The sequence below is a fragment of the Protopterus annectens genome, chromosome 1.part1 (genome assembly GCF_019279795.1).
Source record: "Protopterus annectens isolate FY-2018-M chromosome 1.part1, PAN1.0, whole genome shotgun sequence".
NCBI lineage: Eukaryota > Metazoa > Chordata > Ceratodontiformes > Protopteridae > Protopterus > Protopterus annectens.
In genome coordinates this window covers 1948247293-1948272030 of record NC_056726.1, presented here as the reverse complement: position 1 = coordinate 1948272030, position 24738 = coordinate 1948247293, and the positions used below count along the sequence as shown (strand labels likewise).

Genomic DNA, 24738 nt, shown 5'->3' with positions numbered 1-24738 from the left:
CATGACTTCAGATCTGCACTTAATCAGTGCAGTTGGAGACCACTCATCTCTCCCCCTGGAAAGTGCCATAGACTAAAACAATAACAATTTCCTGAACATTCTAAATCATCTTGCCCCTATCAGAACTGTCAAAACTAAATCCAACTATGCCCCCTGGCTGAACAGAGATACCAGTCTACTACTAAAACACAGAGATAAAGCATGGGATTCATGGCATCAAAATAAAAGACATAAGGAACAAAGTCAAAAAACAAATTTGTACTAACAAAAGAAACCATATAGGCATTCAAATCAGACACAAAAATAACCTATAGAAATTCTGAGCCGCCATTAATAAAATCCTACAACCAGGAAAGACCAGTATTCTACCCCCTAACACGGACGCCACCACCAATAATATTGCCACCCACGTCAATGAACACTTCACCAAATCCATTCTAGCTGTCACCAATAATAGTTCTCCCATTTCACATCAAAACCTATCTTCCACACCAGCACACCAAAACCTCTTCTTACAGCCTGTTCCAACTAGTACAATATATAAATACCTAAATAGGCTTAAACCCACAACCCTGTCCGCTGACAAATTACTTGCAGAATATATAAAGATCGCAGCCAAAGCCATCGCTTATCCAGTCTCCATGCTCATTAATCACTCTTTATCAGAGCAACACATTATTTCACTGTGGAAAATTTCACATATAATACCACTCCACAAGGGAAGAAACTCTCTGTGTAATTGTCTAACTACCGTCCAATTGCCATTCTGTCCCACTTAGTTAAAATTCTCAAAAAATGTATACATTCTGAAATAATGCACCGTCTCCCCACTAATAAACTGCTAACCAACACCCAGCATGGATTCCATCCCAATCACAGTAATACCATAGCCCTTACTAACTTTACCAGTGCAGTAAACCAACATCAAAACAATGGTAACTTAGTATCCACTGTATTCCTAGATCTCTCCAAGGCCTTTGATACTGTCTCACATCCCAAACTCCTTTCTCCTCTCTCCACTCCACACTAGCATGGTTTCAAGACTATCTAACAAACCACCAACAAGCAGTAAAATGGCAAAACTCCTTCCCTTCCTTCCTACCTGTTACCCTGGGGGTCCTCCAAGGTTCCAATCTTACACCTTCCTCTTTTCAACATATTGACCAACCACCTTCACCAAGCTACCTGGCACACCACTCTAGTGCAGTACGCTGATGATTCCACTCTAATCTGCTCCACTTCATCACTCCCTCAACTCCAGGAACTGACGCCAGTCCTTTACCACTGTTGAAACCTGGTTAACCAGCTCTCAACTAATATTTAACCCCAATAAAACACACACAATGACATTCAATCTCACTAGAGCTTTATGACCCATAACATCCCTATCACACCTGTCCAACACACCAAACTTCTAGGGGTTATCATAGATCACAACACAAAATTCAATATGCACATTGCACAGACAATAAAGAATGTCTATAAAAACTCAGAACCTATATAGATGCAAAAAATACCTCACCAATGACAGTAAAGCCACCATCGTAAAAAACTCCCTACTATCCACACTCCTCTATGCTTCCCCCATACTCATCCACCTAAAGAAAGCAGACTGAAACTGAACACCTGGTACAATAAAATAAGTTTACTAATGACTCACCCTTCAGGACACATCACTGCATAGCAATCAAGCAATTGTCCTAGCTAGGATCACCCAACCTGCTCACATATAACCAGGTTACAACAGCCCACCAAATTCTATATTATCCCTATACAGTTCCTGCTCTTCAAGGCCTACTTAACATCTATTCTACCAAATGCCTATTAAGATCCACCAATAAAGGACTGGCTGACAGGCAAAAGCAACAATAGCTCTGGGGACTGTTTTCCATTTCTGTTGCAAAAGCATGGAATACCATCCCCACAGATATCAGGACCACTGAAAATAAAAAAAAATTATTAAATAAAAACTCCTCTGGTCCCATTTACATAGTTCTTGGTTATATAATTGTTCTGACCCTGGGTAGCGTCACTTAATTAGATCATATCATACTTTTACCTTCTATGAAATCTTTCGATGACTCCTTTCTACACTCTACTCAATCAATGTATGTTTACTTTACTAGCCACTGATGGATGTAACCAAATGACTGAATAAAATGTCCTTTCACCTGTATTGTTTATTGTTACACACTGTGCTCCTTATAGTATATTTACTTTTTGCTCCTTTCTTGGCCTTGAACATTATAAGGTTGTACAGTGACTTCTACTGGAAGAGGAGCACGACTGTTACACGTGAAACAGTGCATACTACATAGATCAACTAATCTTGGAGAATCAAGAGTTTTTATGAAAAAATAACAGAACATTGCAGAAGTACAAATATTATGTTAAAGTGATAGACTGAGGTAATGTTTACTTTTACAACCCATGCTTAACATTTCTTTTTAAATAAAATGCTAACATGAAGGATTGCACTTCGACAAGCAAATTCCTTAGGAAAAGGCTTCTGAAGCAGACTTGAAATGATAAGACACAACCTAAAATAAGGGGCGGTGCAAAAGACTAAGCTTATAAGTGGCTACAAAGTGCTTAAAACATTGCTTTTTAGAATGATCGTTCATTGTCGTCACTAAAGAAAGAAACCACAATGAGCGATCATAAAAAAACAGTTTTAATATAAAGAGCAGTTGGTAACCACTTAATAACAGGAACCCCTTGCCGTACCCACTCAAGAACGAATTAAAAAAAAGTATATGTACAGACGTCTTGCATGCAAGGGCTTACCAACTGCTCCAGACAGTAAAACTTTTGCTTTTTACAATGATCATGGATTGTGGTTACTATAGAAATGAACCACAATGAACGATCTTTCTAAAAAGTAAAGTTTTACTATAAGGATCAATCAAAAAGCAGGAGGAACCTCAGTGCTATACCCCTCAGCTTCTTGGAGCAAAAAATCTGCACTAAGCCTAGAATAATGGGGGTTACAAAAGAGCCAAAAATAGGGACCAATTTTAGAAAGATGTTGAAATAACACTCCTGTTAAGTTGCATTTTCCATAGGGTATGAAGTACTTTTCCGTTATTGGGGCAACAGTTATCAGATGTAACTCTTACATAAATAAAACTGTCTTACATTCCCACTACAAAATGTGGAACACTTACAGCTTCAATTTGAAGGTGATGCTTATACAAATATTTTTGCTGTATATGACTCAGATTTACTTACCACAGACAGTTACATTCATAGCACCAAATGTGTGACAAGCCCTTTCAGTGTGGGTGGGAAGAGTGTGGAACTGACGAAATTAAAAATATTTCTCACAATTAGGCACACTCAACAGGTATGAGCATAAAACAGAGCATACTTAACCTCTGAGTGCAGCAAATCTAAAAATAATGGGAGGACAAAGACCCAAAATAGGGGATTTAAATATTACCCTTTCCAAACTTATAAAGTTGCTCATAATAGCCTCATCATAGGTTTTGTGTTAGTATTCTTTTATGAAAATTGTGTAGTAACATCAATCATCTGTGATTTTCCAGAAAAGCACACATTTTATGAGGATAAACAAAGAATATGATGCAAAAATGAGAGGTACGGTCTAGTATAGTTCAGAAATTGCTTCAAAATTATCTTTCTATCAGGAACTCTGCCACACAACGCTCGCTACACGATCACATTTAGTAATAACCGTTTTAAAGCTGCTTTCACCTCTCTTGGAGGCTCCTCTTAAATGAAAAGCAAATATCTGCTATAGAGCCTGTTTCTCCAGGGTTGGCAGTTTATACACAGTATAGGTGATGTAAGTACACACGACACCCCCAAAAACTCAAACAATATCACCTAAGGAATGTACGTTTGCTAAAAATGAACTCACTCTAGCTGCATTTTTAATGTAAATGTATTCATCGTTTTTTACAGCTTCTGATCCATCCTTCATCAATAAAACAAATCAAAGAATAAGCAAGACTCATTTTCAGTCAGTGCCCACAACTTAATGTCACATATTTGCTGAAGAGGAAAGTGCTGTTTACAAAAAATGATGGGCAACAACTTTTAGTTGTACAGTCATTACCACGCGGTAATGTCGCCATGAGGACGAAGTGCAAAACAGAGTTTCTGACATCCCTGGCTACAAAGCTTTGATACTTGCAAGCATACACCACTGTCACTTTGTTAGGAAAGAAGCAGATGTCCACAAATGACATATGCAGTCATTTGGTTACAATATTCAGTGCGCCTTAGAATTGTTGCCCCTATAACGGAAAAGTACCGGGTATGAAAACTGAAATGACGCATTTCATTACATACTGGCTTGTGGCTTCAAAATAAAAGGAGGCACAAAGAAGAGCCTTATTATCAGAAAATGTTTATATATCCATCATTTGTTAAGCACTTTTAAGTGAAACTGCATGCACTTGTTAAGTGCTTAACAACTGCTTGTTACAATAAATGGTTGGCTAAAACGATCGGTCACTGCCGTTCATAAAGAAAGCATATTAGCAATTAAGTAAATGAACAAATTAAAAAAAAATAGTAAGAAAACTCAAGACACTAAAGAGACGACACAGACTGACCACCTGTACAGTTATTCTCCGCGTACAGACAACGTGAGCAAACATGCAGAAAAGTTGGGAGTGTAAGCACCATTGAAAAGTGATAGGAACATAAAAACAAAAGGTAGTTGATACTGGGAGCCAAAACGGGATTGGAATTTAAGAGTTACAGGATATTCAAAACAAAAAAATGACACTGTGGGAGGAAACATTAGTTACGTAGTAAACTGGGCGTTACTTTGGTCAGCAGTAGTGTGGACCCCAATTTTAAACACTGGGATTGTCCCTTTAAGCTTACATAGTAGTGAAACCTTTCATGCTTCCAGTGGTCAGTTCCAGTTCGTTTGTAAGTTGTGGGCGTTTAGGGGCGGAGTTTGCTACTGCGCATCCTGCGAGGTACTACGCTGTTAGATAACCGATTAATCATAAAAGAAAAAGCCCAATACGCAATGATTTATTCATGATGGAGGAGGGGAGAGGGAAGTAAGGGGTCGCAGAGAATAGACTCATAGATAATCCAGAAATTGTATTTGGAGGTCGAACGACGTAACACAAGCTGCACATACCTGAAATCAGTTATATAACAACGGAGATGTCATCATATTGTCGACCCAGTCTGCAAAGCAAGGTAAGGAATTTCCAAAACAGCACACCTGGCAAGATCGAAGGAGAACTGATTTTTTTTCTCTTCTGTTCCTCTTTTCCCCTTTTCTCTTCTCTTTATTATTCTTTCAGTATCTGAAACGATATAGTGTGACAGAACCAATTTCCAGAGAATTCAAACCGATAAGCTCTACAGAGTCTGGGAAAGTAAAATCCAATTCGATTCTCAGAATTTCATCTAACGTGAAGGCGCAGAGGCATACCCCAGCATGTCTAGATGAGGTAATACGTATCGAAGGTTAATGGGCGGAGCCTTCACACAAATTCTGTAGGAATGACAGTCTCTCGCACAAACACAGCATGATCGACACTATTGCTGAGATCAAGGGCGCCCGCAGGCAGATGCACTTGCAACCCCCTGGAATCGGCTGGCCGAGAAATTAATTTTAATTTAAAAAAAAAAGTTTTTTTTTTTTTTTTTAAATAAAAAGGGCATTCCTCTTTAAGAATGCCTTTGCATCCCCTTTTAGGCTCCGGAACCATAGGGCGAGGAGGAGGGAAGCACCCTCCCACTTTTACAGTTGCAAGATCTGATCATGCATGTAACGCACGCTACGTAATTTAATCGCAAAAGTGTGCGGAAAAAAAAAAACGATCATATCAGTTCCTGGTAGTGGTAGCCATATAAGTCAACTCCTACGGGTTGGTAAGCTGCATTTAATTTCCATATGGTGAAAAATGCTTAGCGCTCTAACTATTGCGGTACTAGGCGGAAGGAAATGACTGGGTGTCTGATCATAACTCAGCTTAGGTTTTTTTGTCACGCATGTCAAGATACAACTCTCCGAGCTTTGCCGTTGTGAATTTCTTCACGTTCATGAATCAAACACAATAAGCAGGGTTGACACAGACATAATCCTCTGTTATTTTTTTAAAGTGTAAGCAAAGGACCTTACACTGCAGAAGTTTTTTTTATATATACGTTTAACGGAGACAGCCTCATGCAGGCTTGCCTCTGCTTACTTACAAACATGTAGAACATGTCACTAGTGATTGATTTTGCTGTGACTAGCTAGGCTGACAAAAAAAGATGGCAGATAACATTCTCCAGTATGTGACTGGTAGGGAAAGACAGCAGGACTACCCAGCTACTTTGCAGATTTGATGCAATGGAATACAGGATGCATAAGATGTGGGGTGTGATAATGGGGATACATTCTGCACTATCTGATAATGCTTCTCGAAAAGTATTACTTACCATAGTTACTGGGCACTGGGGAGCTGTTCTGTACTTTAACATCTTAAGAGAACCTCTTCTTCTGGATTTACATAAAATTATGTTTGCTCTAAAATACCATGCATTTTACAAAGTAGACAAAACAGAAATTTCATTAATTGCTGCCTTTTATGTTTTTAATTATATATTTTCTAACAGATGTAGCAGCTAAATGTAGTAAGGGATCTGGGAGTACAGCATGATGCAGAGTGGGTGGGTTGCATAAACTAAGAACTGTATTAGCTTGCTTTTTTTATTAACTTGAAACGTTGCAATGTATTATAAGACGTGAAAGGTAAAGTGAAAGTTTTTAAATGTTGACAAATATCTAAAGTTCAAAATGTCAACAGTTAAAATTATCTAAAGAAAAAATATCTATAAAATTGAAGTTACACCAGGGAAGGGTATATGGCCTTTCCTCACTGTTGCACCACATCGAAGATGGTATATATAATTAGCAGGGGAAGTGAGAGTGCAACCAAATACTGGTTTGAGATGTGATTAGGTTTTATTAATGTTTTGTGCTTAGATTGCTTTTAACTGTTGGTATTTCGTACATTAGATATTTGAATAACTGCACAAATATATGTTTGTCCTGTGTGTCATCAAGAAGGTACTTTGTCAGAAGCAGGAGCAGATTCTAGCTGTGTTCTAAGTTCATGACAGCAATATTTATAATCTGTTCCTATTTATTTTAGGCTTTGTCCAGATTTCTTGCACTAAGAGGTTGAGGTGTGTGTGAGAGAAAGAGAGTGAAATGCCCTAGTTAGAATTAGCAGGCAGATTTTATTTTTCAAGTGCATTTTCAAGGAATTGAGCTTCAAGGGAAGAGAAATTTACTGTTGTTCATGCTAAGCCTACTTAAAATGTGCAACTGTTTTGTTTAGCAAATGGTATCACTATTGTGGTATAGAATTTTTAAAGCAGCACAGCAGGTAGCATACTTGCATCTTGATACAGAAGGCTATAGGTTCTACTCCCACAACATGTAGATTTGTATTTTAAGGAGGTGGAGTGCTACAGTCCTGAATATGTCCTCCTTTGGATGAGATGTCTAATAACTATGATCTTGTTTTTCAGCTTGCCACCCATTCCCTATTGCAATATACCAGCTTACCATTTTTTTAATATAACATAGGCAATTTATTCTTCAAGGGCAGCAGGCATTGAATTTGTAGATTAAACACTGAAATATAAAGTTGTTTTCTAGCAGCAACCTCTTCACTGGTTTCAGATCTCTTTAATGTGGAATTATTCGGATGACTTTTACTTCTGCAAAGATTCTGCATATTAATTGATATTGGTGGATTGTATGACAGAAGTTTGAGTGTAGTGGCCCTTTATGGTTGAAATGTTCTCAATTGGGCAGGTTGTCATTGGTTCATATGATTTGTTTCATTGTTTAAAGGAAAAATGTTCATAACTATAAATTTAAAACACGCTGTAACAAGTGGTGCTGTATTATACAAGGGATATAATTAAATTATTATATAGTATAATTAATACAGTCAGGAAGGTGAATCAAATAACTTTTCCATGGTTCTAAAAATGTGTGCAAGGAGCCTATGATGTGAAAACAGCCCAAAGGTAAACTTACCCTGCTACTGGCCAGACATTTTCTTTGAATGCGGGTTTCAAAGGTAGAGAAGTTTTAATGCTAAGTCTGTTTTCAATGTAAAGACTTGCTTTGTTTAGGTTTAGTAAATGTCTATCAGAGTTTGTGCTATAAAATTTGAAATAAAAGTTGTAAATGAAATCCAAATATCTGTAATCATTGTAGAAGTAAAGAATAAAACAGTATGCACACAGAGATTTGAACAGTGTCTATGACAGATGGGGAGAAATAGCCAAGTAATAGGACACTGGAATGGCTGCGTGGGTGGGGCTGAGTGGGCGGGGACAGCAGAGGGGGTGGGGCTGCATTGGCGGGGCTTGGGTTTGCACCCCCCTGCAAAAAATCCTGCGGGCTCCCTTGGCTGAGATATTCATCGCACATAAAGGCAAGGAGCTCTTTCCAAACCCCAGATGTAGTCGCTTAATACAAACTCAACCCGACCAACCTTAATTTCATGAAACCTCGCATACAAAGTGAATTAAAGCTGTACATTGATACTAAACATTTCCATTCTCAGGCACCAGAGGCTACACTAAACAATCTATGTTGATATGAAACCACAGCATAAATGTAAAAGAGGTCACTTTGCAACCCTTAAGATCTCTTAAGATATAGGCAAACCATCCAGACACCATGTAAGCATATATCAAATGAAGAAAATTAGAATTATCAGGGAAGGAAAAATTTGAAATAGATCACTTACATCTGCACTAGCAAACACAGAAGCCTTACACCTGAAAGAGAATTATCTATTGTCTATTGAGTCACTGTTAGTTTTCTTCGTTCAATAGGAGGTCCTAGTATGCTAAAATCAGATCATTGCTTGCAGAAATTCCCTAGCAGTTCCATTTCTTGTATTACCAAAAACATCTCTGAGTATTAGTATTTCAGTACAGTAAAATTAAGGGGTAAAGGAAATGCACCATTTCTACATGGAGATTCGTCAACTTCTTACACCAACTATCAAAGCCCTTGTTCCAACATCTCTCCCATGATAATTCTAGCAAATATCTTACTATATAAAGTGCCCCAGACTGATTATATTATATACGCAGCAAACTGATTCCAGGTTTCCCTCCAATATAGTCCAAGCAAAATAACATGTTAAAGACTATTGTTTCTCCCCTCCCCTTGCTTACTCGGGAAGTGGTGTTAGGGAGAAGGGATCACAACCTGTCTGAAAGTCAAAACTCTGGTATAAATGGTTAAAAAAAAAAAAGAAGAAGAAGATGCACCCAAAGTCTCCAATATAATCGATACTATAGAAATTTGGGATAGCTGGGAATAAAATGAAGTGAATGCCTAGCATTGCACTAGACTAACACACTGTTTATTTTTTCCTTGGAAGCATACACAATCTTATCCCTTACTATACTATGAATTTGAATCATTTAAACAAGCCTCAAGACATAATTTTATGAAACAACATACGCAGAACTCTAAACATAAAAAAGCTGTCAATCCATACCTGCCTTACAAGTCTTAGTGGATTCTCAGACTTAAATAAACAGCTTACTGGACTACAGACAGAACTACAGATCTTCAGAAATCCCACCTATAGCTCGAATGACTCAAGATAAACTAGAAGCCAGCAATACAAACTTAAGTAGCCAATCAGTCGGATGACCAATCTCTGTTAGAAGGGAAGGAGGATGACTACCATTGCTTAATTTCCCTATGTCGCTTAGGGATCATCACCACACAGCTTCATAAAATCACAGATGAAAATGTAACAACAGGAATGTGCATGCACTTACTAGAGCGACTAGGTACAGAACCCAAATGAATCTGAACTCTTATGCTGAAGCAGATACTGAAAAGTTTTTTGGGCCACTACGCAATCAGATGTCCACTATAGTGTGTCTGAGAGTGATTGAAAAATGGTAAGTCGATAAGGATTTCTTCCTAAGAAAAGGAGGACTCACCGAACAGGCAAATGTTTTAAGGGTATTAATACATATAATAGGGGTCAGTATTAAATTGAGTGTGACTTCAAGAACCGGGATGTATAAATCTTGTTAAGTAACCCGTGTATCATAATCTGGTAACACACTTAATAGGCAATGATTTACCTTGTTGCACGTACAATGTATGAGTACTTGTGAAGGCAGCGAAAAAGGAAATTGTCTTTATCAGATGAATATGTAACATTGTATTATGTTCTTTCTTTCAGACTTATGCTGTAATTTTAAACTTTTTAAATATATGTTATGTTTTGTGATACCACCTGAAGAACATGACTCTACTGTGTGCTATCGGAGGCTTCCCATTTACAGATAGCATACTTTATTTCCCGATATGTGACCATGGAAATTACATTGAGGGTCATTAAAAGCTAAGTCTAAACTAAGAGAAAGGTTCTAAAATATATGCAAGCTGTTTGAGGAATAGACCATCTCAAATATAGACTCTTTTCAACTGTGAGAGAGAAATCCCCTGTGGTATGTAATTGAAAATATTAAAAGCTTAAACTTAAGCTCTTAAGCTATCTGGTCAGAAAATTGGTCTAAGTAGCATACTTCAACTAGAATTAAAAATCTCTTTCAACTAATATACACAATTACTGTATCATTAATTACTAATGCAGGCAAGGAAGTCAATATAATACTAATTATCTGATGGATCTTAGAATAACAAGAGATCTTTGTATTATAATTTGTTGTGTACATACTTCTATAATGCCTCTTACAGAAAATAGTAGATTGTGGACACACACGGGGGGAGGTTTGCAAGGGGTGGGCTGTCACTCGCATTATTGATAACACCTCAATATTGCTTACATACCGTCGTATACTTAAAATATTACCATCCTTATAGAAAGACTGAATTATGCCTTAACCACTACACCAGCATCCAAATTACACCGACAGTAAAGACAAAATGATACTATTGGAATCATGGAATGTTAAAGGTCTCCAAAATAATAAAAAAAAGGAGGTTAATCTTGCACCTAATTTATAAATCAGAAGCTGAAATAACGCTCATTCAGGAAACACACATGATCACAGCTCAATGGGAGAAGGAAGCAAATAAGAAATGGGCAAAATTGATTTTAGCAGCCGGAAATGATACTGTGTCTAAAGGGGTAGCAATAGTAGTTAAAAATTCTTTCAAAGGAATTATAAAAGCAAATGATAGCGATCCCAATGGCAGGTGGTGCTACTTAGCATGTTCCCTTCCACCTTTCAACAGAAATATTGTTATTCTAAATGTTTATGGTCCCTGCATGTATCAAACCGCTTTTATATATGACATTTACTCAATTTTAGAAAAATTCCCAAATCACTTGTATATATTAGGGGGAGACTGGAATATGACTAACAGACCTGAACTTGACAGAACGAACAAAGACAATAAACAACCTGTGGATTTAACAAATCTTATAAATGAACTAATGGAAGATTTTAATTTATTTGACTCCTTTGAACTCTTCAGACAGGACTCCGGTATCAGTAAATACACATTCTTTTCAGCATCCCACAAATCATTGTCCAGAATAGATTTTTTTTCTAATCTCAACAAATTTCAATAATTTTGAAATAAAATATTGGGCGGACCCTAGGACCTTGTCTGATCGTGCTAAAATCAACCTAAAAATAAATGAGACTAAACCAAAAACGAACGAGAAATATGCAATCAACTGAACCCTGAACCACAATCTTTTAAAAAAATAGGGAAATCTGCCAAGAAGTGTCAGAATTACTTGACCAGACCTACAGTAACTTAGATAAAACAAATAAACTATTTGATATACAGTGGGCAGCTGCCAAGGCAACACTCAGAGGAATATTAATGCAAAAAGCATTAATAGTCAAAAAACAAGCCAAATCCCAGATTGAAAATCTAGATCTTAAGCTAAAAAACCTTGAAAATCTAGAGCTTAAGCTAAAAAACCTTGAAATACAAATGCAACAAAAACAATCTCCGGATCTTGAGAAGCAGGCCATTTCTAGACAAAAACCACTGCAAGAATCACAAATGAATCACCTGTCTCTGATTGAACTTGGGTTATTGCATAGATATGCTGAATGGGCCCAAACTCCTTCCAAGGTCCTAGCCAGAATAATCAATATAAAACCTCCCTCCTCCAAAATAAAAGAAATTAACTATAATAATAAAATATTAAACTTGGACAAGGATATTATAAAAACCTTTGAAGAAGCATATCGAGAAATATATGGCCCACACCTTCTGGAAGATCAAGTAGCATCCAGTATGTTTTTAGATGAACTCCATTTCCCACAAATCAATGATACCCAAGTTAAGCTTCTTAAACAACCAGTAACTACTGAGGAAATATTTTTAGCCGTCAAGAAAATGAAATTAGGGAAATCCCCAGGACCAGATGGCTACACATCAGAATTTTATAAAGCCTTTGCAAAGCTCTTAGTCCCAATTTTATTCAAAATATTTCATTACATAATAAAATATGGAGTCACAGATCTATACATAAATAATTCTAAAACAATTTTCATTTCAAAACCTAACACGACTGGACATAACCTTAACGATTATTGTCCAATTACATTAATTAACCTAGATATAAAAATACTAGCAACAGTATTAGCACACATATCACCTGTGCAGTTAGGCTTTATGAAAAACAGACAAGCATGGGATAACACGTTAACAATAGAAGCAATAACTAATATGACAATTAAAGATACCTCCCCTAAATACGCATTATCAGTAGATGCACAAAAGGCCTTTGACCGAATTAACTTAAATTTCTTGTTCCAGGTTTTAAAGCGCTATGCTCTTCCCGAAGAATTTATAGCTATGATTAGAGTCTTATACAATAAAGCCTCCACGCTGCATATAAATAAAACAAACTCACATCCTATACATATATTCAATGGTACTAGACAAGGTTGCCCGCTTTCCCCATATCTTTTCAGTCTTTACCTAGAAGTCCTCCTCCTGAAGTTAAGTCAAAAAACATTTAACCATTCTATTTACATCTCAAGGGTTCAAATTAAATACACTGCATTTGCTGACGGTTCAAATTAAATACACTGCATTTGCTGACGATCTCAACATTTATTTTCAACATCCTTCCACTGACCTTGTGAAAATCCTAAACTCGATTGACAAATTCTCGGCAATCTCGAACTATGCTGTGAATCCCAATAAATCCAAAATATTCCCGTTAAACCCTCATAGCCATAAGGAAACTTTCTTCTCAGAGTCAAAGATCAAAATAGAATACTCACTCAAATACCTTGGTGTTACCTTCATCCACCCCAATCAAGAAATTATAAAAGAAAATCTCTACATAATTTGGTCAAAAATTACAAAAGATTTGGACAGATGGAAAAAACTAAACCTCTCTTTTCTATCCAAGACATCAGTCATAAAAATGAATATTTTCCCAAAATATTGTACCATTTTCAAGCGGAGAGCCAATGTGTCCCAAATAAATTATTTTCCAAATTGAAAACAACACTGGGTAAATTTATATGGCACCCTAAGAGCGTTAGAATTAGTTACAAAAAACTAATACTGCCTAAGGAAAGGGGCGTCCTGAGTCTTCCTAATTTCCAAACATATTACCATATTATTAGAACTAACCACATTATGCGCCTAACCCAATTTGAACCCACTGATACTTCCTGGAACCCCCTTTGGATAAAAATCTACTACCAGAATCTAAAAACCTCTAACATTAACCCAAAAGCTATCCCTTTCCTTAGCAACAAAACTCTAAGAAACTTCAAATTACATCCTGTAATAATCAATAATGTAACATGTTTCCAAAAGCTGACCATTTCCTTAAACATAAGGAATTCCTTAATTATGGCACAACCAATACATATGAACCCTGAATTCAAAATGAATAACAAAATACTAAACCTAGAAAACTATCCAAATATTAAAAACTGTATAGTATGGGACCTATATCAATTAAAAGATCAGGCCTCACATTCTTAATGTCTTGGCATTAAATAAAAAATACTGAACAGTTGTTAACCAAGCAATTTACTTAATATCCTTGAAAACCTCAGGAATAAACATATCTCTACAAGAATTCCAGTTATATCAACAACTCGCCTCCCAATTACTACAAAAAAAACAAAATGCTTTCGAATACTTAGACTAGTCACCCGAACTAAATACCAAACTGAAAATCTATACTCAAACTATTGGATAACCCAAAATGTAAAATTAACTAATGAGCAAAAATTGGCTGCAATACAAATAACTACAAAACTTACTCCTTTTAAAATGTTAATTTATACCCAAATCATGATAAATAACGCCTACCATACACCACTCTTCCTGAATAAAATAGATCCTAATACCTCACCTTTTTGTCCCACGTGTGCTAACACAATAGCTGACATTCTACATATCAGTTGGTCCTGTAAAAATGTTCACAAGCTTTGGTGCTCTCTAAGAGTGAAATTGGAGAAATCAGGATATATGAAATCTACCCTCTCATGGGAAATGTCAATATTGAACATTTTCCCCAATACATACACGTTAGAATCCAAACATATTGTAACATTAAGTGCATTACTTAAATCCTACATAGCTGTCAACTGGCTTGATAGATCCAAAATTTCCTGGTCAGAATTTAAAAATGTGGCTATTAAATATGTTTTGGCTAGCAAATTAAAAACTGTCAGTCAAAAGAAACTAACCTATTTCAAGATTTACTGGGGAAAGCTCATAGAAATACTATCCTAGACCAGCACTAAAATTAAAGTATGTAGCCCTATTGTACTGCTCACATTTTAATTGTTCAGCCTTCTTCCAACAATCCTTGGAGACCGTAATTTAAGTTAGTACTTTCTATAAATTATGTCTTACTTTCATTAGGTATACCATGATCCACTAGTACCTAAACGCAACTCTAAACTCTACCAAAATATCCTTCAGGAGTGACATCCATTTGTAAATAATGTAAATATTGTAAATAGTTTCCCTTGTTAGAATTAGGGAGATAATTAAAAGTTTTCTTATATACTAGGTAACAATGGTCAATGGTAAATTTTTATGTAAATAATTATTAATCTCTTATTACTACCCCTATTTCAATTGATATTATATGACATGTTCTGTCATTGGATAAAGTTTGTTACAATGGGGAAAATTTATTTTTCTTTTGCTTAAATTTTGTTAAGAAGTCGCACCAGCAAGGATAAACTCACAGAAAATCGTGAATTGCAGTATAATATGTGTTATCTGATCCTATGTAAATCCATTGTTATTTTATCTCTACTATGTATTAATTGTTTCTTTTCCTTTGGTTGTTTTGAAATGTATAACTGTGGAAAATGAAATAAAAAGTTAATTAAAAAAAAAAACTCTTAACTTTCTTGTTTTTTTCTGTTTCACTTTTTTTGCACTCTTTAGCTGTCTTTAGTACTCTAATTATACGAGCTTCAAGTATTTCTTATATTTTCCTTTCCTTTCTATTTCCTATTTTGCTTTAATTACTTTTACTTTCATGGGCTTATCTTCCCTTCTTTATCTGTGGTCACCAAGTCCACCCCCCCAAACACGCACACGTAGAGAGAGACAGAAACACACACACACACACACACACACACACACACACACACACACACACACACACAGTTTACTGCATTTGTATCTCTGGTCTTTCCTGAGCAAACGCAGCACAGAATTTTGTCTGTGGTTAAGATTCTTATGGAATGGTTTCTTTTCAGACTGCAAAGATAACCTACAAATGGTATGGATTCCACACACCTTCTTACCATTTGCTACAAACAGCCTCCTGTCCATCTGTGTTCCTTACACTTTAATAGAAAACTTCAAGGTCAACTGATCTTTTGTAGTCCAATGGTAAAGGCAGACTTTTTTCACTCCTTTTAACTTGATTAGGGTACCAGACCTGGCCTCTTATATAGACTTAAATGTTGCTTTCTGTGTGCCAACAAATGTTTTATTTATTTTTGGTAACCAGACTAGTCCCACTAGGCTAGTGATCTCTTTTCAGGGAAGACCTCAGATGATACATATACTACTAGGGGAAAATTTGCTAAGGGAATCTGTGAACTTACCTTACTTTTCATTGTTGTGAGTGGGACCCATTTTGGAGGAGCACCTGCTGTTTCTATTCCAGACGCAGAGGCGGTCTGTAAAAACAGGGAGGCAGATGGAGAGAGAGAGAAGATGATGAAGTAGTGAAAGAAATTAAGGAAAGGGCAAATATGGAGAGCAAAGAATGTGTGCAGGATTCTGAGGAAATGTTTCAAAGAAACTTGTTTGATGGAGATGACTCAGCAAATGATGGATGTATAATTACGGGGTTGCGGGTTGATTTTACTTAAAGGACCACTATGGGCAAACAATGAAAAAACATATATTTTTTTATCTTGCCATGATTTACTGCACCTCCTAAAGCTGCCTGCAGCAAAATAAGTACTCATTCCTAATTTTATGTTTTTTTACTCTTCTCTGCCCTCATGGGGGCAGACATTGTGATTCCTTTGGAAAGCTAAATCTGTCTTAATGCACAGACTGAGAACAAATAGTCCTACCATTTGTTGTCAGACTAGACTTCCATTCACTTAGAATGGACCACCTGAAAAAAAATGCCAAGTGTGAGAGTCTGCAGCTCGTGTCATTGACTGGTATGCGCTGAGTTTCACAAATGTTGTTCCTGTTGATGTACTACACATTCTCTGAAAGAAACTTGCAAAAGTGTCAACAAATTACTGAGATAAAAAAAAAAACTTTTCACAAGGAGCAGTTTTGCAAGTTTCAGTTCCTGGCCAAGTTACTCCTCCCATCTCCCCTCCTTCAGTGGGCTACAGTCTCACATTTCAGGCTTGGGTAGATTCAACTATTTTGTCAGCTTTGCATGACAGTAGACATAAAAAAAAAAATCACAGCCTGGTGTGCCACTAAAACTGTTCCCTTATATGTCTCTCCACTTCTGAATAGCATTTCCCCAGGAATAAAAAAAAAAACAAAGCACACACATCAGTCCAGAGTTTGGGCCAATCTATCCATTTCTTAATGTGCACAGTAACACATTCAGTTTATAATGCGTTTTGGTTGCTGACATGGTTATCTTTACATAGTTATTCTCTTATAGCATAACCTGAACTTATGGTTTTCAATGCCAAGCTTTACAACAGTTCTCAGTTTCTTAACATTGACCTCCCAAGCCTCTGATGTGACCCAGTGCTTTGTCAATATACTGTAAATACATAGATTAATACAAATATTTGTGCACATATGACATGTACAATAATACACATATACCATCATTAAAAAGATAAGTGCAATATAAATCCTATCAATATAGTTATGATTTCTAGTTTATGACCCTATTTGTCTATGGAAACTTCTTGAATTTATGTTCAAGCAATTTTATATTTGTTGTATATTGTCTTAATTGTTTCGCATTCTAACCACTGTATGTTGCATCAATTGTAAAACTCTGATTTTACTCCTTTTATATTTTCTATGCTCTGTACAAAATAGCTATGTTTGTATAATTTATTTTTATTATTTTTTATAATTTTTTACTATGCATCTGGAGCTTTTCTCCCTAAGCCTCCGCTGAAAACGGTCACTTTGTGTCCAGTTGGACTAACCTGGTAAACAAATGGAAAATAAAAATAAAATATACTAAGAAAATCAAATTGATATACCAAGAAAAATCCAAAACTTAAGAAAAAATACAGAAGGAAGGAAAATGTTTCCTTGATGCTGTCATGAAAATCCTACTCACTTATTCAGATATTATGGGCAAATATATATTATAACATATATAATATAGTAGGCAAAACAACGTACCCAACACACTAGTCATAGGTGACTCTATAGTCAGGAACACCGATGTCCCACTCATCAGGCTAAACAAGGAGAAGGTTACTGCCAGCTGCCTGTCTGGTGCCAGGATCCACCTCATAACCCACGCACTCAGGTCTCTCCACAATTATAAATATGACTCTGTCAATGTCCATGTTGGTGTGATTGACCTGAGACGTACCTCCCTGGACTACATGAAAAGAGATATGGAAGAGCTCTCCAATCTTGTAGCCCAGGGAGGTATGACCCTAGCCCTGAGTAGCATTCTGCCATCGCCCAGAATGATACCGCAGTACAAGGACAAAATTATTTACTTCAACAATTGGCTAAGTTTCTGCTGTCATTCTAAGGGGATCCAGTATCTGTCTGCCTGGGACGACATGGTTGACAGACTAAGATGCTTTGCCAGAGATGGCCTGCACCTGTCGCCCATGGGATTCCGGATACAGGCTAAGGCTTTTGCTGCCCCTATAGTGCCTTTTTTAGACAAGGTTCAAATGACAAATAAACCACCGTAACAGGAACAGGCAAGTAAAAACTGAGGGTAATGCTACTCAGTTCTAGAAGTCTAAATCTCAAAATGCACTCACTCAAGGCAATCCTTAACATGGAGAACATTGATATCTGTGCAGTGACTGAGACCTGGTTCAAGGCTCCAAAGAGCACCCCTGCACTACCAGGCTATAATCATACCACACTTTTCAGCCATGTAACCTGGACCAGAGAACCAAAGGTGGAGGTGTGTCCATATTCATTAAGGATATCCATGCCTCCAGGCTAGTTGCTCAGCATAATGCATCTGAGGTTATCCAAGTGCAACTAACTCTGGGCAAAACTGCAATCCAAATTGTAGCTTGCTACAGATCCCCCATCATGCCCCAGGATTCCCACTCCTCTTTTCTTGATATACTGGAAAATATTAGGGTTTAAACACCCTAATAATGGGCGATTTCAACTATCCCACCATTAACTGGGAAAACTACTCATGTACCACCTCTTTTGCTCAATGCTTTCTGGAATTCATAAATTCCGGTGCCCTGGATCAACTTATCCACATCCCCACCAAGGGCAACAATATCTTAGACCTAGTCATTACCAGCATGAGTGACCGATGTTCCACACCCAAAGTCAACTCCTCGTTGGTCAGATCCGACCATAAACTAATCACTCTCTAGATATCCACATCCCACCCCCACCCCCCATTAAGCAAACCACGGTAAAAAATTTTACTGTGCACATTTTAAAAAAAAATGGGTAGACTGGCCTAAACTCTGGACTGATGCGTTTGCTTTTTTTATTATTTTATTCCCGGGAAATGCTATTTAGAAGTGAAGAGACATAAGGGAACAGTTTTAGTGGCACACCAGGCTGTGATTTTTTTTATGTCTGTTGTCATGCAAAGCTGACAAAATAGTTGAATCTACTCAAGCTGGAAATGTGAGACTGTAGCCCACTGAAGGAGGGGAGATGGGAGGAGTAACCTGGACAGGAACTGAAACTTGCAAAACTGCTCCTTGTGTAAAGTCTTTTTTATGTCAGTAATTTGTTGACACTTTTGCAAGTTTCTTTCAGAGAATGTGTAGTACATCAGTAGGAACAACATTTGTAAAACTCGGCGCATACCAGTCAATGACACATGAGCTGCAGACTCTCAAACTTGGCAGTTTTTTTCAGGTGTTCCATTCTAAGTGAATGGGCACCTAGTCTGACAACAAATGGTAGGGCTATTTGTTCTCAGTCTGTGCATTATGGGACAGATTTATCTTTCCAAAGGAATCACGATGTCTGCCCCCATGCGGGCAGACAAGTAAAAACAAAATAAAATTAGGAATGAGTACTTATTTTGCTGCAGGCAGCTTTGGGAGGTGTAGTAAATCATGGCAAGATAAAAAAAAAATTGCCCGTAGTGGTCCTTTAAAGATATGCTGGTGCAAAGTGAGCCAGAAAATGGAGATGTTTCCTGATGGGGCATTATGGAGAATATACAAAAGTAGGATGCAGAGACGGTCCTGAAGAATAGTGATGAGATGGAAAAGAAAATGTATGCAGAGAAAGTAAGCAAAGGTAGAAGTGGAGTAACAAAAAAGTCAGAAAAAAATGAAAAATGGAAGCACACGGTAAGGATTCAAAGTAAAGAAGACAAATAAATGGACAGGTATGAAGTATGGGACAATTTAATAGCTCCTTTGTGTGTAAAAGTTCATGAGGTAAGAGCATTTATTCTTAACAAAGAGACATTTTGTGACATTAGATTTGAGACTGTTTGTTTTTTTTTTTTTTTTTTTATCCCACTGGAAAATTTTCTTGGAGAATATGAAAAATGAAAAACTGTTACCCATGGATTCTTTGTGATAAAAGCATTTAACGGGGAAACAAAAAATAAGTTGCGTGTACAATTTCGAACAGAGGTAGAAAGAGAGTTTGAAAGGGCATTTGAAAGCTTCATCTAAAGAAATATTGGACTCTGCAAAAGTTTATGAAAAAAGGGGTTTGTAGACCAGTGGCTGGGATTGTAATACTGTGTTTAAAAATAGAGGAGAAAGTATGCATATACCAAGCATGATAAATGTGGAGGGGAATAGGGGTATTGTGAAATACTGAGGACAACCCAAAATGTGTGTTTAATAAGATCAATTGATAAGTAACTGTGACAAAAATTATTTGTGGGGAAAATGGGACATGATGGAAAAAAATGTGAATTGCAATGTTATAAATGTAACAAAATTGGGCATTTACAGATTCATTGCAAAAATGAAAACAGTAAGGAAAAAGAAGAGAATGAATAAAAATAAATTTTAGTAGTTGTAAATAAAGAAGAAGGGGGTTAGGGTTAATTAACCCAGTAGTATATGCTGCTTCATTACATTTTTACAAAGTGTTAGTGGGTAAATGAAAACAATGACAGATTAGTAGTAAAACTGTGTAAATGTGATAAATTTTGGGGTATGGTAAAAAAAAAAAAGTAAAAAGTGTTTAAACAAAAAAAAAATTTAAAAATAAATTGTTACCAAAAAAAACTACTTTTTTGGAAAATAAAAATTGGTGACATAGAAAAAAATAGAAACATAGTATGAGAATATAATAATGAAATATCACTATGTAAAACCATGGGAAGTATAACGGCTGAAAAATTTTAAAGCTGTAAAAATAAGAAGCAAATGGTATAGTCTGAAAGTAGAATGTCAAGATTTTTTGGTGGAGACCGGTAATAGATAAATTGACAGTAAAAGAAAATATGCCATATAAAAACAAACGTGATATAATATGTTTAGTGTCAAAAAAAGAAACTACAGAAAGTGTTTTTGAAATTTAAGATTAACAAAATTATGAATAAACTATGTGCAGAAGATTTTTTTTTTAAACGTAAAAAGTGGATAAAATAAATTGTAAGATTAAATATGGCAATTATAAGAATAGAAGTAAAGAATATGTCAAAAGAGTAGACAAGTTATTTTATGTTGTGTTTTTATATGGAATGAAAGAATAAATGAAATTTATGTAATGGTAAATTGATTTTAGCAGCAGTATTAAGTAAAATCAGATGGTAGTTGTGGAAAAAAGGGAGTGGTGGGGGGGTCTAATAAGGATGAACATTTGGCATGATTGTATAAGTAATTATGAGTGTGTGTCAACAGATTTGTATATTTGTACATATGTAAATGTTTTGTAAATAAGAATAATTTTGTGTATAAATAAAGGAGCCCTTCTCTTTTCAATAGTTGCCATGGGATCTTTTACATCCACCTGAGCTGTGATGATAAGGCAGCATCTTTGATCCATCCAAATCACACTTGCCAGCATCTTCGTAAGGGAGAGGGGGTAAATACCTTTAAAATTAACTCTCATTGTCAAACTCTGTTGTCCTGTCCTAGCTGTTCCTCTCTACCATACCACTTTCCTTTTTCACCTCATCTTGGAAAGTGTGCTGTTCTCACCACCAAACAAATAAAAATGAAAGTTATATACTTAACATAAAGATGGATCTGTGTTGTCTGCTTCCATCTTTCCTCCTCATTTGGGTACTTTAGCTACTGTCAAGCTTTGGATCTGGTGCTCAGACTCTTCCGCTTACCCATAATCCCCTTCTGATGAGAAAGTTACCCCAGATTGATTTTGCCTGCAGTACCAGGGAAAGAATAGTCTACCACCAAATATATTGGAAAATTTGAGAGAGTATCCATACCACAGTCTAGAAGGAAATCAAGCAGTTATGAGTAAGTTTGACATGAAACCTATAGAAACTGAAGGCCAGTTCAGCCAGATCATTCCAGGACTGAATAACAAAGAATCCAAGATCACCAAGGATGGGGGAAAGAGGGCAGGAATTTGAGAAAAGATAGAAGTAGGCCACACAGCTCTGTCATTATGGTAAGTGCATAACTTTCTTATCTGATGTCACTTTTGTTTGTTTCTCAGAGTTTGGCACAGAGTCTCCAACAACTGTTGTGCAAACAATCTGTAGACCTAGTTGAGTGAGCCTTTGGATGTGTAGGCAATGATAAACCCCTTTTTTTGTATACATGTTAAATATGGTCCTAGAACCAATGGGAGTGTGTCACTTCCCATCTTGACGTATGAATGAGAGACAAACAACTGCTTGGTCAATCTGATAGTTTTGGTTCCATGTAAGTAGAAACGTAGTTGGTGTTGAGCATCAAGTAAATGTAATTTGTCTTTGAAAAAAAATGTGAAAAACACTGGTAGTTTGGTTGATTAGATGATTCAAAAGTCACCTTTGGGGAAAAAAGAAAGATTAGTTCTCAAGCACACCCTGACTTTCTGAAAAAATCAGACAGAGAGGTTTAGAAGATAAGCAGTGAAGCTCAGAAATCCTTCTGGCATGGGCAGTGGCTACCAAAATAGTTTCCCAAGATAAGAATATCAGACCGACTTTAGCAACAGATTTAAAAGGAGAACTGGGAGGGCTCGTGTAGGCCTGAAGTAAGATTTTAGTATTCCAAGGTAGTACTGGGTCCTTGAGCAGGGATGTAGGAGAATGGTTCCTCTGAGAGAGGCTTTAGAAAGTCTGAGGGATGCAATGAGGGTGTGATTCTCATCAGTGAGAAAATATTGAAGCCAATTGTACGTAATAGTGGAGTAGCTTGCTACATTCTGAAAAAAAAAGATGCAAGAAAATCCAAAATCACTGGAAGAGAAGTAGAAAAGATATGTACATTGTCATTGGAAGTCCAGATAGAAAACCTTCCATTTGCTTTTGTAGATCTTTCTTGTTGAAGGCTTTTGAAAAGAGATCTTGCCAGTGATTTGTACAGAAACTTGGGTATTAGAGGTGTTGGAGGGAAGGTGTAAAGGAGTCCAAGGGGCCAATTATGGATTAGAGCATCCCTTGGTGACTCACCCTCCTGGGGGATAAGAGCAAAAATGTTGCAGTTGTGGGAAGATGCAGAGAGATTGCAGTAATGCTGACCCCAGCTGCTGAATATTCGTTGTACTACTACTGGGTTGAAGGACCACTCTTGAGGAAGAAGGATAGGCCTGCACTAGAACATTGGACATCTTTGGAATATGTGTTGCTGTCAGAAAGTGGTTAGAAATTGTTGCCCATTGCTATACCCTTATGGTCTCCCATCAGAAAATGGTTAAAAAATGTTGCCCATTGCTATACTCTTATGGTCTCCCAGCATAAGTAATAAAATTGTGTTTCTCCCTGCTTGTTGTTATACCAAACCACAGACGTGTATCTCTGGGTAGATATCATATCCAGAGAGAGACCATTCTGAACAGCCTGTAATATTAGAACAGCTAAAATGTCCAAGATGCTGATGTGAGGACTGGTCTCTGTCTGAGTCCACATGCTTTGGACTGTGTTCCCCAAGAAATGTCCCATCCTACCCAGATAAGAAGCATCCAGTGGTCACCGTAGCTTGAGGTGATGGATGAACAAATGGGTGCCCTTGTGATAGTCAGGGACTTCAACCACCACTGAATGAATGTACTTCCTGTAAATTTTTGTTAAAATATCTGAAAAAAACATAGGATGTTGTCTGACCACTGAATGGCTAAAGTCTATTATAAAACTTGCATGTGGTATCTGGTCAAAGGAGCTAAATTATACCATGATCCCCCCAAAACGTGCACGCTGATTGGCCAGCGTGCCCGTTGTAAATCGAGTTATACTAATGGAAAAAGGTCCGGTCGCCCGGACTTTTTTCCATTAGTATAACTCGATTTTTTAAAACACTGTCTCGCTATGTTAAATGGGTTAAACATAGCGAGACAGCTTTAAAATAAGCAATGGAGATCTCCGTTGCTTATTTTAAAGCTGTCTCGCTATGTTAAACCCATTTAACATAGCGAGACAGTGTTTTGTTAACGAGAAAGATCTCCGTTGCTTTTTTAGTCGCTATGTTAAATGAGTTTAACATAGCGAGACAGTTTTAAAATAAGCAACGGAGATATCCGTTGCTTATTTTAAACTGTCTCGCCATGTTAAACTCATTTAACATAGCGAACATAAAAGCAACGGAGATCTTGCTTTCTCCGTTGCCACAGCTCTGATGTACTGCGCAGGCGCGCAGTACATCAGAACTGCCGCTGATGCCAGACTTCTGCGGAAGGGCAGTAAACAGGCATTATACTATGCCATTATTTAAGAAAAGTAATCGCTTTTTTCTTAAATAATGTCATGTATAATAATAACCACTTCTGGTGTGGGTAATGCTAAATTTACCCACGGTTGGCTTTGTTTGGTCCTCGGGCGCCTCGGGACCAAACCACGCCAACCATGGGTAAATTTAGCATTACCCACACCCAGGCGTGGGTTATTGCTATAATAATTGATGCTGCCAATGGAGCCTATGAGGTGGCATATTCGTTTTGCTGCCAGCACAATACAGCCAAAGCTTGTTGATGAAGAGAGCAAATTCTAG

At 36.9% G+C, this 24738-nt stretch overlaps 1 protein-coding gene across 1 annotated transcript in view; it reads left to right on the top strand.

Annotated features, from left to right (window-relative positions):
- The first annotated feature begins 4809 nt into the window (after positions 1-4809).
- The window catches only part of LOC122816779 (solute carrier family 4 member 1 adaptor protein), a 937474-nt gene continuing 917545 nt past the window's right edge, over positions 4810-24738 (top strand). Inside the window, exon 1 of the mRNA XM_044089801.1 lies at positions 4810-5190. Coding sequence (XP_043945736.1) covers positions 5155-5190 — 36 coding nt within the window. The 5' untranslated portion in view covers positions 4810-5154. The remainder of the gene's footprint in view (positions 5191-24738) is intronic.